Source organism: Serinus canaria, chromosome 3 (assembly GCF_022539315.1).
Source record: "Serinus canaria isolate serCan28SL12 chromosome 3, serCan2020, whole genome shotgun sequence".
Classification (NCBI taxonomy): domain Eukaryota; kingdom Metazoa; phylum Chordata; class Aves; order Passeriformes; family Fringillidae; genus Serinus; species Serinus canaria.
In genome coordinates this window covers 19,040,836-19,056,533 of record NC_066316.1, presented here as the reverse complement: position 1 = coordinate 19,056,533, position 15,698 = coordinate 19,040,836, and the positions used below count along the sequence as shown (strand labels likewise).

Below are 15,698 nucleotides of genomic sequence, written 5' to 3'. Positions count from 1 at the left end.
CAATCTCCTGAAATAAACCCCCAGTGCCACACACCAGCTGTCACACTAAATAAGTCTCCAAAGCCCTTAAAGCTGATGTTAATCGTAATTCATACTGCATCATTTTCTTTTCTGGCAAATCAGTATAAACAAGTCTCAGGAGAAATTTTATTTAAAACATATATGTTTGTATACTTTGAATCAGTAATCACGCAAGTTGTATTCAACTCTGAAATCCATTTGGGAGTAACAGCAATATAAAGAAATCAATAAACTACGATGAAGAATAGGAAGAAAATTTATTTTGAACAGCTACAACGAAATGGAGAAATTTTATGGAACACATATAAAAGATTGTTTCCAGATGGGTGGAAGTGCAATGAAGGAGGTTCTCACATTTTTAAAAGCAAAATAACATCGAAGGGCAGGGAGCAACTGAGAACTTCGAGACAGCTACCCAGAGGGGAATTTTAGCAGCAGATTAGAACTGAAAATGAAAGATAGCAAGACAGCGGCAGAGCTCACGACCAGGCGATGTAAACTAGGGCTGCCTTGAACATTCAGCCTCAACGTGCCAAGTCACCCGAGGCTGCACCCGTGCCCGAATTCCTGCAGCCAGAGTTATGCCCAGCGCCGGCCGCACCACCACGGCCCGAGCAGCTACCCAGAGGGACCCGCAGCGAACACACGGCCCCGGTGAAGGGCGGCAGGGATGGGACGGACGGGAGGAATGGGAAGGACGGGAGAAATAGGAAGGACGGGCACGGGCCCCGGTGCCGCCTCGCCCGGCTCCGCACGCGGGCACGGCCGGCGCCGCATGATGCAACACAGGCGGGAGGGAGCGAGGGAGGCGGGGAAGGGACAGAGCCCCGCCGGACCCGCCGGCAGAGCGGAATCGGGGCGGCGCGGGATGGAGCTCGGCTCGGCCCGCACTTACCGAGCGGGGGACTGCCCGCGTCCACGGTAAGGCTCAGCGCCGCCATTCCCGCCGCCAGCGCCGGAACCGAGGGAGGCAGCGGGGCGGGGCGCGCAGCGCTGCCAGCTCGGCAGGGGCCGGCGCGGCCCGGCAGAACCCGCCCCGGGGCGGGCAAAGCACTCGTCACTTCCGCGGGAGAAGCCGTAGAGGCGGCGAAGCGGGAGGTGAGGGTGTTCGGTGTGTCCCTTCGCTGCCGCGGCCCGGAGCCCGCCCGGAGGAGACGAGCATGAGGCCCTCCCGGTGGAGTCCTGGGGAGCCGGCCGAGATGAGGGATGGGTGCTGGGTGAGGGCTGCCCTGCCCCTCCGCAAACCAGATGCCGGTGCTTCGCTTCTCTCGGCTTCTCCGGCTGAGCCTTCCCCACGGCTTTGCGGGCACTGCCTGCCAAAGCCTTAGCTGCCTGGCTAGCAGACGTGGAGATGCCTCCAGCCTCTTTTCTATGTGTGATGACCCAAACAAATCGAGCAGCGCAACACACGCTGACACGTTTGAGTGCGGTGGTCTCACTCCTCTGGTTTTGTAGGATGTCACTTGTTAAACTTCTGACAAACGTGCGGATTTTGCAGCGGGTCAAATGAGTCCTAGATATCCCGAGTGGGAAGGCACCCTCAAAGATCATTGAGCTCAAGTCCTGGCCGTGAACAACGTGGTCCAAACGCTTTTGAACTCTGGCAGGCTTGGCACTGTGACCACTGGAGAGCCTGTCCCAGTGCCCAGCCACCTTCTGGAGCCTTGGAATAAATTACAAAATGCTGCGTCACCGAGTTTTCACAGGAGACTGGCTCAAATTCACTTTGTGGCAAGGACAATGCAGTGTCCCTGTGATTCCCTCCCATCTATTTTTTAGATATTACTGTAGCACCTAATGTGCTAACAGAAACACTATCAAATGCTTGATTGGTGAACCAGTTCTTTTTGTGCAGTGGAGGTAGTGGTGTAGCCAGAGCACAACTGCACATTATGTGCTGGTTTTTATGCTTGATTCCTGCTGCTGGATTTAATTTCAACTTTCCTTACTCTTCTCCTGTGTTAGTGGTTCTGCAGTTTCTGTAAGCATGGAAAGTATTTCCAAGAGTTTCCATACATAAATATCTTTCCGCACCATACAGAAGCTGATACATGCTGTGTGTTCCACTCCCATTCAAGTAACTAAATGAGCTGACAGAAATTACAGCAGAATTAGAAAGAGGGCTGAAGAGATTTTCAAACCTATTGCAAGTCTCAGATGAAAATAAAGTTATAGAGGCAGTAGATGAAGATTACTATCAATGGGTTCTGTCCTTTATATTTTAATGATTGCATGAAAAGAAAGATTAAGGCAGGCCTTAATGTTGCCTGAGTTGTTCTACATTTTATCTTAACATGTTTTGCAAATTCACATGCAGATTTTGATGGGAATGCTACAGCATGCAACTCAAAGAATCCTGTATACGATAAAGTAAAAATTATGTATAACAAACAGTGAAATCATTGTACTTGCTATGTGGTTCAAACTTCAGTCACAATCAGTATGTGGAATGACTAAACTTGTAATGGACCAAAATATGAAGAAGGTTCTAATTAAAGCAGGCTGAATCTGCATTGCATGCTGTTACCAGTTATGCAGTTGAGGAAGAGACGAAAGGTAGGCTTTAGATCAAGGGATTAGAAGCACACATTGTTCCTATATATGCAGCTCTAATCCAGTGTCATGCTAGAATGAGGTAAATGCTAATCTTGCTAATTTGTCTGTAAATGTTAGGCTAAGATGACCTCGCTAAGGAAAAGACTCCTCAGATTCTCTTCCACGTGTGCACATGGAGGGACAGGAACACTTCAGCAAGAGTTGCCTTGTTCATATCTTTGGTGGCAAGATGTTCCTTGCCACCAAAGGAAGCAAGGAACATCTTGCCACCAAAGATGTGAACAAGGCAACTCTTGTTGCCAGTGAAGTCATATTGATGTAACCCTAACGTGAGGAAAGGATCTAATCTAAGGACTCCAAGTAAATTCAATATATTGTATAATGACAGGAGAAAGAAGTAATTTGAACACACTGGAAAACTGAATTTCAAAACCTTCTTCTGTATGGAAAACAACTTTTTGTACCTTGTACAACTTTTTGTACCTTTGTACTCATTTAAAGATAGTTTGCGTGGATGAAGAGTGTAGTTATTTAGAAGACCTAATCTTGTGGGCAGAGAGGAAGTGAGAAAGGGTGCAGTGCATCTTGCAGGCTACTTTGGCATTCATGGTGCCAGCAGAGGGTAAGGAAAAAAATCATGTATGAGAGCTTAGGGATTCAGTCTTTATGTAAGCAAGAAGCTGTGTTCAGACACTCTCCCTGACACCACCTGCCAAAGAACCTGACATATGTCACTCTTTTCTCCACATGGAGAACAGAAAGAAAAGCAAATCTCCATGTAGTCTGTTGAAACTGGCATGCCTCAGTATGTATCACATTGATAGGGAAAAGGAGACCCTAGGACTCCTTCATTTGAGAGTAAGGTACTTGAGTCACAACATCTGGAGAAAAAAAAGGACACAGAGGCCTCCCTGGTTCAAGAGTGTAATTCCAAAATCCTGAATTCAGTTTGAAGAGACTTCGAAAGAGTTTGTCTAAGTTTCCAATTTTAGTTAGTCATACATAAATTACTGCTGTTTCTCTTTTGTGTTCAAATGTGTGGGCAATTTAATCCTACTTTCCTAACAGCAACACCCATGGGAAAGCTGACTGAAACAGGATCTCCAATTCAAAGTTAATTTTAGGTGATGTTGGTCCTGTTCTCTCCCCTTCTCTAACATGCCTGTGTTCCACTGGCAGGGGAAATGGTACTGTCAACTTCCTCAACTCTGGGGCTGTTGGAAAGGCACCTGCTTTATCTCAGAATCTGGACATGGAAAATTTCAAAGTCTGACTTTTCTGTTATTCCCAAGTATGCCAAAGTGGCCTTGGCTTTGGATGCCCAAAGTGCTCCAAGACTACAGTGGCATAAACCCTGAAAAATCACTTCAAATCATCATAGAGGTGCTAGGAACTCCTGCCCTCATCATGCTTCCTTGGGTTCCCAACTGAGCTGTTCTGAACTCTGCTGTATGTACACTTCACTGATCCTCAGTGAATCCAGTGATCCATGAACCCTTATTTGAGATTTCCAGGCCCAGCTGCATTGTGTCCTGCCTCCTGCAAAACTCAGACAACCCCAACTGGCCATCCCAAAACTCAGGGCAGACCAAAAAAAATTCAAATGCCCCTCCAAGAATCTGGCAACTTTATAACTTTATAACAAATGGGATCATCCATCCAGGCAAATGCTTAGTCCATTTGTATTTAACACAATAACCCTTACTGACAACAGAAAACATTGAGCAAGATCAGGTACATGACTTAACATGATTTTGTGCCCAGAACATGAAGATGTTTTTTGATCTGCAGTGTTATGATTAGCAGTATATTACACTCAGTCACAAGGAAGAAAAACTCCCAAAGAATATAGAAAACAATTACTGAAGAAACGTGACTGTTTTGATGTTGTCCGCTCAACACAGCCAAACAATCTGATCCAACAGATCCTTAGAGATTCTGTATAATTTTGAAATTATTGAACACCTTACTGAAAGAATTCAGTTCAGATTCTATGAAACAGAATTTCATGCTCAGTAATCTTCCTCTCTTTTTACCAAGCCCATTTTTCTCAGCCCTCCAGGCCAAGTGAAGACTCTTCCCTGCTTTAAGGCACAAGAGATTCTTTCACAGTGTTTGGAATACGACTGGCATAGTAGTCATAATTTCTCAAAGTGGCAAGGACCCCAGCTGAATTCATGTGTTTCACCTCCTTGTTATACTGAAATGAATTTCCACAGATATCAGTTATCTTGCCTGCAAAAAAAAAAAAAAAAAAAAAAAGAAAGAAAAAATATTCCAGCAAAAAGGAGTTGGAGTCTATTAGTTCAAGTGAAATAACTAAAAGCAGTCGTTGTGGTACACATGCCTGTCTGCAGATGTGAAGTATCTTTGCTTCAAGTTTAAGTACAACAGGTTTTATATTGACTGAAATAAAATAACTCGTGGGTTGTTTTTTTTTTCCAACAATACTTAAATTCTTTGTGTCTCAGAAAAAGGAAAACATCTCTCTCTCTCATGGATTATTTAAAATGCTTCCTGAGTAGCTTTTACATTTGCCATTGACAAGCAGCAAAGAAAAATCCTCAGTTCAAGTAAAAACCAGGGTAACTCTATACCACAAACTCTAACATAATGTTGAAACACCCCAGCTGGTTTTAAGTGAGATTTTAGGAATCACTTAGCAAGAGCAAGACAGATCTTTATTCAAGCTAGTTTAACCAGGAGATTCCTACCTACCAAAGAGGCTAAATACAGCACTGTGCTGCCCCAGATTGGTTGGGCTGCTTTGTGCTTGAGCTAACTCTGTTTAAAATTATCCCACTACAGGCTGCAGAGGAGTTCAGTAGTGTCATTATGAAGCCTGTTATCCTTGCTTGACAGAATTTAGGAATCAAACCCCATAATTTTAGCATATGGTGGTAGAAGGCCTATTATTGTGAAAAGAAGAACTAAAAAAAATAATACTACTTCAAATCCTCAGTAGTGAGTCTTTTAATAACTTTTCAACCCCTTTAGGCCCTAGATAAGTGAAGTGTTGGTTGGAGACCATTAACTCTATTGAATTACATGAATGACTCAATTTTGGAGTTTGTACATCCAGAGAACAACCGCATGATTTGACCTATTTTTGTTGGTTTAAAGAATTCAATGTCCACATATTACATAACATGTTACTAATAATAAACTACTATACTCAGTTAGTAGGACAGCAGATTTTACTGTGAGATAGTGGCCAACAGGAAAAAAAGGGGCATTTGTTTTGAAAATATTAAAATTAATATATCCCATATTTGGGGATTTAGCTTTTTTAATTATGTGACAGTTATTGACACATGTATTGTCATTTTTCTTTCAATGGAAAGCATAATTAACTTTAAATTAATGCAGTTCTACTTATCCTAGAACTTTGAATGCTATTAACTTACCTCCCACAGCATGTAGGATAGCTTCAGGTGCACATGTATCCCACTTCTTGCACCCAGGACTGGCAAATACATAAGCAGATGCTTTGCCTTCTATGAGTTGAATGATCTGTTAAGAATAGAGTTCCAATCATTGCAAAGGATTTAGGCATTTAGAAATGGGCAGAAATAACGCCAGGAAGTAGGGATCCAATCTGTTTATTTAAGTACTGATAGTCAGGAAAGGAACACCAGCCATTTCCTTATTAATATTACAATAAATGTATTAAAATTTAGAAGCTATACTGTATCACCATTGCCACTTCAATATTTTTGATTGTTATACAGTCTATAGGATGAAAATCTGCTCTCAGTTTCAGAAACAAGAATTCACTTCTTGTGCAAGTACTAAAAAAATGAAATGGAAAATATATACAGGTTGCATTAGTGCCACTTTGGGCCTTGCACATGTTGGAGAAAAGAGATGAGAGGATGTGTTTTTGACAGCTATGGGAAAACAGCTTAAAACCTGTACCAAATGAGTGTGCCCTGTATGCAGAGAAATTTCACAAAGGAAATATCACTGTGTGCTTATATTTTTATCCTTTCAAATGTGCTGCTAGATAGTTGGAACAAAAGCTGTATTAACACAAACAGGAGGATATGTCCAATAACTGAGATTAAACTGAATTCCCATTTAGTCATTCTGGTCTTACAACTTTTTATTTTCACCCCTAAAAACAGAATACTGGGGAAGACAGACCTCAGCCATGACCAGCATGGGCACTAGTACAAATACCCCTGTGCCAAATTCTCTCAACCTCACAGCAGACTGAATGCTAGGAAGAGAAGTTGTGCTGGTTAAGGTGGAGGAAGTCTCTCCTGTATGTCCATGCAAGTAAGCAAATAATTTCTTTAAGAAGTCTTTTAAATTTTTTTTTCCAAAGGTGCTACCTCCCAGTGAAACCAGAAGATTTGGGGGTTTCATACCTTGTTTCCTGCTCCTCCAACTCTGATGACATGGTCTGGGTTCAAGGCAGTGATGCACTCATTCACCAGGGCACTGCTGTGGGAGCGGGTGGTAACGATGATGTGTTTGCCAGCAGGTGCTTCTGTCAGCTGAAAGCCAAAGGCACCCATGCCCAGCACTCCCCAGATTGTCCTGCCCAGCACAGCATTAGCTCCTGCCTACAAGAAAGGCACAGAGTGATGGTTAATCATACTGATCAGCAGTTAAAGCACAAAGGGAAAGGGCACCTAGATGCATCTTGGCATATCAGGGAGCCTAAGCTGTACATTAAAACAGTGGCACTTAAAAAGAACTCCTTGAGAGGCCAGAGTGAGCAATTCGTTCTCTTTCACTAAAAGGCAATGACACCACTGACCCTTTTCTTATCTGTGACATTGTGGTGGTGCATTACATCTTGCCCCCAGTGACTGGCAGATTAATATTTGTATATTTCTGTACTTGGGGCACAATCTGTAATTGAAAGTATCTTGTCATTTAAAATATTTTGTGATCCATGTCACACAAAACATGATAGCATTACATCAGCTCAAGGGCTTTTTCTTTTAACTCCAATAAATTTAATTAATCAGGCTGTATCATAAGCTCCCCCAATACCACTGAAATAATCTCCAAATATGTAAATATTTGTAGGTTGACCATCCTGAAGCCTGAAGCCCGGCATGATACACTCTAACTCAGCTGTCAGTGACAATTTATGCTTGGTTTATTTAGGGCTGTGGATTTATAGCAGTTACCACACATTGCAAATGCACCCATTGCATGGATTCACTAAAGGATTTCTAGCAAAGACTGCAACACCACTGACCTGTACATGTTTCACAGTAGGTACTTTATAAGGACTGTATATACGTAAATATATCCTGTATTAATGCATTACACTAGCCTCATGATTCAGTATGGTTGTTAGTAAGTTCCTGACATTCAGTTCCTGGAAACCAATATTTAAAATTATATATCTATTTAATTTAAAAACCCCAATACCTTGCATTACAACATTAACTCCACTACATGCCACTTTTCAGTTGCAAGTGTGCTAAATGAAATAGCTTAGTAGTAACATTTAGAAATCACACAATGCTTCTAAATAAATCAATTATTTAATACCTCATAGTTGTAATATGGCTGATTAATAACTCCTGCTATTGCTTTGCCTCCATAGGCAATTCCAATAAGAACCGTTACATGGTCAAGGAGACCTGGACAGAAAAAACAGGAATGTTGATAGGCTTGAAAAAGAGAAAGATCTTAATAAAAACATAAACCTTCAGTAAAAGTCCACCAAGCAATATGCAGAGTGCTATCTTAAAAATGCAAATAGTAATCAGGATTCTCAGATGTTGATATAACTTTTTAGTCATTTAGCTTTGAGGTCTGCTAAAAAATGCCCCAGATAGAGTTCTTTTAATGGAGTTATGATATAATTAGCACATAATGAGAAGGACATTTAAAGATACAACTACACAGCAGTATATGATGACATTCTCCTGTAATTGTGGTGTGAGTTCTTTAATGCTATTCAAAACTAGGAATTTATTGACAGTTGTACATCTCTCTCCCCAAAAAGGGGAAAAAATCTGCCTAAAAGATTTTATATTAATCAACTAAAAGATGCATTAACAGGAAAAAGCACATTTCAGCATATTGTTTCTTAGAGGCTTTTCTTTTTTTCATTTTAGGGTCTATTTCTATGGATAGAAATTAGGCTTTGCTGAGAACAGTTTCTTCCCATGACTGAAAAATCGTGATTTGTGGGAGGATGTTTGTTTCATTTTGAAAGGGCTACAAGTACAGCTGTGGTATTTGTGTTGTTTGAGAGGAAGATGTAAATATAATTGAGCATATTCTTGTTTGAAGGGGAGATTTAGTCCTTCAATTCAAAGATATGCAAAATTGTAAATTTAACTAAAAACTCAAGACAACTGGCCAGCAGTCAAAGGCAGCTTGTTGCACTCTGAAGTGATAAAAACTGGTCAGCACTCAGTAGCCCATCAGAAATATTCAGTACTGGTTAGAACTGAATAGAGTGAATAAATACATTCCAAGCACTCAAAAAAGTACAGAAACATCAGCCTTATGAAACCATATTGTAAATAACTCCTATGATAAAAGTATGCATATGTATGCTACTTTATTACTATTGCTATTTTTTTATCAAGAGAATTAAAGAAAATCCAACCTTCAGTGTACTCCTTGGTTCCATCCAAGGGATCAACCCATATTACAAGCTTTAAGAATAAAAAATAAGGAAAAATTAACAAATATAAATCATGTCATTTACCATGCAAAGTATATATTTTACTTTAGTGCTTTTATTTCCTTGTGTTACTAAGGAAATAAAGAGATCCAATGTTTTAACAATATTATATGGCTAAAGCCTATAATAGTATTTTACACCAAAAAAAAAAAAAAAAGGTTAAATATTTACTGGAATGTCTCAGTAAATCTCTTAACAGAAGTATGAAGGATTAAGCTGAAATGGAAAATGAGATTCCTTTATATGTCCGAACTAGATTTCTGCCAAATTCATTTGAATCACAAATTGTAAGATGCCAATTTCCATTTCCCATTATTGCAGACAGGAGCATGCAGCATTTGTAAGCTCTGGAGGTGTAATTCTCCACACTACATTTCAGTTTTCAAACAAAACAGAGAAACTGGCAACATTGAAAAAACCTTTCTTCATTGTACACTCTTAGCTAAAATCAGAAAGTAGTATCGATAATGTAAAATATTAAGCATTACCTCTTCCTCTTTAATTCCTGTGTACTGAGCAGGACAAGGTTTCTTCAGTATTTCTTCACAGTGACCATCTTCAATTAAATCCTCAGTTACATCATCAGTGGGCAGCTCCTAACAAAAGAATTCTCAGAATTATTAGAAAAATGTTTTGGACTCACTCACCTCATTTTGCCTTAGAGCTGTGTATTTGACAGCAGCTTGAAAAAGCTAATAAAATGGAAAGGTGAAATGGGATGGAAATACCTTTGTTTGTTGCTTTTGGGGTTCTTTTTTCTTAATTAAAAATGATGTTTTCCTAAACCCAGCCAAAGCAAATTCTAGTGCAAGCTACAGCAAGATAAACTGTTAGTGTGAAATAAAGCACATACTTACTTCTTCTCCTATGATTGTCACCTTGGGAAACTTCCGTGCCAGGGAAGCACAAATGCTCATTTGTACCAGTCGGTCAGCTTTGGTCTGCAAGTCATTGGGTCCAGCCTGTCCAAGAGTGGATAGGAATTTGTGTACTAAAAAAAATACACCAGCACAGTGGCCCATACAGCATTCTGAATATCTACTTGTAATCTAAAAGAAGTCTAATTTGGTAAATCTTCAACCCAGTGAGTGACCTTGTGAAAGGCAGGCTAGAACTGCAAGAAGCAGAGTTTTCCTGTGCACTCCAGAGCTAAGACAGACTGGCCTGACAACAGAACAGTGGATTTGGTGCCCCAAGGTGACATAAAAAAATGACTGCAAGTCTTCCCAATGTTGTGTAGCCAAACATATGTTGCTATATGTGTTACAGTGATTTCTTAAATGTGAATAACCTGCTACACGTGAAAGTGGGTAACTTACTAATACTTTTTTAAGGTCCAGAGACAGATAGAATCCCAGTAAGAAATAATTCTGTTAGCATTGGAATTTAGAAGGACAGTTCATCTAAGAGTTGCATCTTAGTTGTATCAAACAAAAATTTATCTGCTTGTATCTTATTTGCTGACAACATGAAAAGTGTTTTATCCAGCTACAGGAATTAGCCATAGGAATGGGATATTCTATTTAGAATCATGTAATGGGTTAATTTTTGCATGTTCAAAACTAGTCTGTCCCTTAGCCAAGTGCTAATTTTATGAAATTTGACATTTTTCTTGGACATTTCCCTCTCATCCTCTAATTAATTTGGTTGAAATTGGTCCTGAATTTAGACTCAATAAGATCAATTTCTTGCAGAGAATGTCCTTTGTTCCAGGACATGAACCCAATAAAACAGTGTAAGTAGTTCTTCAGTGTAAGAATGGGTGGACAAAAGTGTCTACCCCAAGTGGAGGGCGGGGGGAAAATACAAGTACTACAAAGAAAAGCAATATAAATGGAGAGCTTAGAGTTGACTGAGGGAAAGAAAACTCAGGATATCAGGAGAGGAGATGGCTAAAATCTCAGGTGTTCCTGAACTAGATAAATGGATGGAGGGTCACATGTTGAGAGAAAAGGTGGAACATTCCCTTCCCAGATATTCTAAAGCTTTCAGTAAGGCCAGATGGAATTGGTCTTGATGTTTGCTGGCTACAGAAAGAGGATGAATGATGAGAAGCAGCACTTCTGTTCCTTTCTGTTCTGCATCTCTTCCCTTCAGACTGCAAAACAGAGGCATATGCAGTTCTCTTGCCTTCTTCCCCTTCCTTCAGCAGCCACCTTTGGCAAGAAGCTTGCAGGAATTTCAAGATCTCTAGTCCCTCAAACAGGAACCTCTTCTATTGGTCATTGCTTTCAATCTAATTTTGTGTGTTTGTAGTATTCATTCTTCAAAAATTTAAAAGTATGTAAAACCAATCTTACTTAGAACCAATATCACCTGTTATATGTGATGATTTTTGAATAATGTAAATTATAGCAGTACCTTCAATGTAAAGACCAAAAATAATAGATATATATTTAATGATGCCCTTAATATTGTTACATATCTGTAAAGCTAGAATTAACTTCTAAAGTTAATTAAACCTATTCTAGTACTGTAGTTAAAACAAAGATCCTGGCTCATCAGTGGAACTTACTAAATTACAGCAAATTAAGAAATTTAATAATTTCTTTTTAGAATTAAATTTGAAGCTCTGAATTTATTTTGAAAACTCTGACTTACAATAAAAGCTAAGGTACTTTTTTTGATTTAGGAAATCAAATACTGATTTATTCTAATCCAAAATTCATCAAGGGCACAGTATTTTAAGCTGTACTATGGATGTGAGAGCATAGGTAGAGAAATTAACAGGAAATATACTTTCTTATGAATTTTGAGGTGCTATGCAAACCTTGTGTCTTGTGAGGGAAATCAGGACAAAATTATGGTGTTTCTTTTAAATTCGCAAATGTTGTTTAGAAGTACTAGTCAAAAGACACTTTCCTAGGGCTGTTTTAATCCTTTAAAAAGGAATATTTGTTGTAGGTGGTGGCGGGGGAGGTGAGGGCTGTATTTCCTCCCACAGTTGCTGATTTTTAAAAATAGCACTTTGGCTTGTATCTAATTCAAGATTAACAAGTGAAATTAAACTGGCACAAAGTAAAAGGTAGTACCTTCTCAACTATGCCCAGATCTCCTGAAGACATCACATTTCTAACAACTGTTGCAGCTTTTTCTGCAACAGAATATGCTGAGGCCACCACACGCATGAGGAGAGCTGGAGAAGCCATGCTGAATGCTGAAAAGAAACAAAAAACAAACTTGAACATTTCTCTCTTCAACAGAAGAAAAACGGTAGAGTATTTTACCTAACATTTCAACAGAGTAGGAAGCGGAAAGTAGGTTGCTGCCAGTAAATGGTAGTGAGGTGAGCTCTGGATTTTTTAAAAATACAATTAACGAACATAAGAATGTAAAGCTATTGTAGAAAAAATCTTGCAAATACCCAGGTTCTGCCTGACAATGAACCTGGTTCTCACTAAAATAGAATGACATTAAAAAGAACAACAGCAGCAGCAGAAACTCTTATCATAAATATTAAGAAAAAGAAGAGTCTACACACAGCACATTTTTTGCACACTTTGAACATAAGTTCATTTCTTCAGAACTGAACCTACAGTTGGTTCGGACTCAGAACCCAAGCACAAGACTACCAGACAGGATGACATCAGTAACTTCATTTATTATTCCCCTTTGTTTAACTATAAAATAGAGGCGTGTAGATGGCCAATTGTGCACACAAAGTAGGTTAATGATATGCAGATACTGCTAACTTGTATGCAAAAGCTGAACTTAGCCATCTGAATTTAACTGTCCTTTCTGTATTTGTTTAACTTCTCATCATTTCTTTAAGGAAATCAATTTCTATCTTCCTGCCTCCCCTCACCACTCTGTGTCCTGTCATTCTTAATACTGCATTGTCTTCCTCATCTGTTCTCCAGCACAAACCAGCACAATTCACTGGACCTTCAGTTACCAATAGAATCAGAATACCAATAGAATAGCCATCACTCTTGGAAAGGCTGGCATTCCTCACAGCTTTTCTGTAGCTCAGAAAAAAGAGGTACTGATAACCACACTGCATTTTTTTTTTTAAAGCAGAGCTAATTGCTTTTTAATGTTTTTCTATCAGTTGTTTTTGTCTGTGTAGATGACACACTTTTTGGCTTGGAGGCCAAGGAAACACTTGAGCAAAGCCAGAACAAAATACAGAGAAACTCACTGATCACCTCACAAAAGAAGATATATTATGGGGGAAGTGTAATATAACAATCATATCATAAATATTGCAATTGCAGCAAGTCCTGTTTAAGTGGCAATAGGTCATTATACCTTTCATCCTTGGCAAATGAAGTTCATGGCTGTTCACAAAACAGCACTGTCAGAGGTATCAGAATCCCAAATTTAGCTGATTTAAGAACTTTTTGACCACTTTAGTAACACCATACCTGTACCAATAAAGTCAGAAGCACTCTGAGGCTGAAAGAGTAGAGCAACTCTGCAAGCACATTCAAAAAGCACAGTTGCTAATGTTAATTATTATTTCCAGCTGATGGATGGGAGCAAAGTACACTGGAGTTCTGTAGAATAGCCACGTAACATACCCAAAGTAACCCTGGACAGGTAGCAATGGTTACAGAGGAACTTTTGGAAATGGTACCTGTGGCAAAGAGCAGCTCTTAAACAATTAAAAGTTGCAGAGCAAATATGTATCATAACACATGGAAAGCCATATACTATTTTAAGTCTATACCATCATGTGAAAGAAGTTAGCTGGAAGGAAAATAGTTTATTCCATAATCAAAATATATGGAATATGAGAATTTCTGAGAAGGAGTTAAAAAAGTAGCATATTAGATGGAAAGTTTGGATTAAAGAATTTAAATCTATTATCAGATTAACAAAATTAACATTCTTTGCTCAGCTTCTCAAAAAAAGACATTTGACCTCTTACTGTACATATGATCCTACTTCAAAAATTAGATGAAAACTTAAGTGTTTCAAAGTCTTGACTTTATGTTCGCATAAAATTTCAAAAGACTCAGAAAACAATACAGAAATACTATCTTTCATTCCTGAAGCTTGACATAAGGTATTTTTAGGTTCATTTTTCTTGTCCATACTTGGGGAACACAAATATAATTTCTGTGGTGAACCCAGGATCTCCTGGCAAACCTTAAAATATTTTTATGAAAAAATAAGTTTTAGTAAAAAAAAACTGAAATGAGAGGTTCAAAACCCCTTCCTCATCACTCTGGACTAATTACCTAATGAATTGCAAAGTATTTTATTAGTGCAAAGGTGCCTCAGATTTTTACAGGACTGCATCTCCTGTATGGCACATTTTCTGGTGTATTGGACCTTTTTGATTAGATAAGTGAATGCAGTAGTTGCCTCTAAGTTTTTCACCTCTGTAACTTTTTGATCTCAAGTTCACTTATTTATAGGTTTATGGCACATTCTTTCTGATGAGGGCAATGTCTAATGTATACTTCCACAAAGCACTTAAGAATATATTGCTTGCTTTGGACAAAAATAGTTGACTCCTAGAAAACTGTGCAGTTTACAAATACTGCACAGCAATTATCCCTCAAGCTAAATTTGGGTATAATTTTCCTCTAAAGATCTTCCCTCCTTTCTTCTAGCCCTGCAACCAAACTGTTGAATGGTCTTGACAAATCAGCCTATTCTGATACCTATTAAAATTAATGAGTTCACGTTCTACTTTTTAATTCTGATGTATTTAAGTACTACAGGCTGACAACAATTAACTTATCAAAGCACACATGACAGATTTGTTGGTGTTCTCATTCTCTTTTATGCAAACTTCTATTTTCTAAATTTATGGTTTTACCTGATGAAAGGAGAAAGCGGACATCATACAGAGCATGTCCTTAAATCCAAGTGCTAAGCCATGACTTCGTTCTTGGAACTCTTCAATGCCTAAGCGACCAGAGCTCCCTATTTCTTTACAATAAACTTCGGCCCACACCTAATAAAAGTTAAACTTTCCATTATGTAAGGGAGCAATATTTACCCAGCAGAAGCAGGCTAGGACTCGGAGTGGGAACCCCACTGAGGTTCACCTACAGACTTCCAAGTGGGAAAGGGCTGCGCTATCTCACTTCACCAAAGAGGAAAAAAAGGGAAGCCTGTTCCTAATTCTCTTGCCGTGATACTCCCGACGGCAAAGCGCTTGCAGGGCAGCGCAGCCGGAGCTACGAGGGGTACCCGCGAACGCACCCAGCGGAGCGTGGCCGGCCACACCACGGCTAGTCGGGGATGGCAGAAGCAGCTCTGCTGGCGCAGCCGCCAACTCACCGTGTCCAGCCTCGCTTGTCCCTGGATCTCCGCCGGCCCCCTCGGCCCGGCACGGATCGCCGGCAGCGTGCGGGGCGCTCCGAGCCCTTCGCGCTCCTCCCCGAGCCAAGGACGGACCCACGCCGCAGCACCGCCGCTCCCCGCCCGCAGCGCACCGAGGCCTCTGCGCCGGCTCCTTCAGAGAGGACTCGCTGCCTCTTCCAAACCACCTCGG

The 15,698-nt window shown here is 40.0% G+C and overlaps 2 protein-coding genes across 4 annotated transcripts in view; both read right to left on the bottom strand.

Moving 5' to 3' along the window:
• Positions 1 to 1,046, bottom strand: part of EPRS1 (glutamyl-prolyl-tRNA synthetase 1) — a 37,776-nt gene extending 36,730 nt beyond the window's left edge. For all 3 annotated transcript variants that reach the window (XM_018921258.3, XM_009096391.4, XM_009096392.4), the window contains exon 1: positions 917 to 1,046. In XM_018921258.3, coding sequence (XP_018776803.1) covers positions 917 to 962 — 46 coding nt within the window. In that variant the 5' untranslated portion in view covers positions 963 to 1,046. The remainder of the gene's footprint in view (positions 1 to 916) is intronic.
• Positions 1,047 to 4,195: 3,149 nt separating this feature from the next.
• Positions 4,196 to 15,696, bottom strand: BPNT1 (3'(2'), 5'-bisphosphate nucleotidase 1). Its single transcript, XM_009096387.4, has 9 exons — positions 15,485 to 15,696; positions 12,277 to 12,401; positions 10,102 to 10,206; positions 9,733 to 9,840; positions 9,167 to 9,215; positions 8,095 to 8,186; positions 6,951 to 7,148; positions 5,985 to 6,090; positions 4,196 to 4,812 (listed from the first exon to the last, which is right to left on the bottom strand). The coding sequence occupies exons 2-9, from the start codon at positions 12,391 to 12,393 to the stop codon at positions 4,664 to 4,666; spliced, it is 924 nt and encodes a 307-aa protein (XP_009094635.1). The 5' UTR covers positions 12,394 to 12,401; positions 15,485 to 15,696; the 3' UTR covers positions 4,196 to 4,663.
• Positions 15,697 to 15,698: the final 2 nt, after the last annotated feature.

Bases quoted from the DNA above. Each gene is read 5' to 3' on its own strand.
- BPNT1 (XM_009096387.4), bottom strand. From the start codon at position 12,393: ATGGCTTCTCCAGCTCTCCTCATGCGTGTGGTGGCCTCAGCATATTCT. The intron at 9,216-9,732 runs GTAATGCTTAAT...TTATTCTTAAAG, and splicing joins CAGGAATTAAAGAGGAAGAG to CTTGTAATATGGGTTGATCC. The intron at 6,091-6,950 runs GTATGAAACCCC...TATTCTTAACAG, and splicing joins TTGGAGGAGCAGGAAACAAG to ATCATTCAACTCATAGAAGG.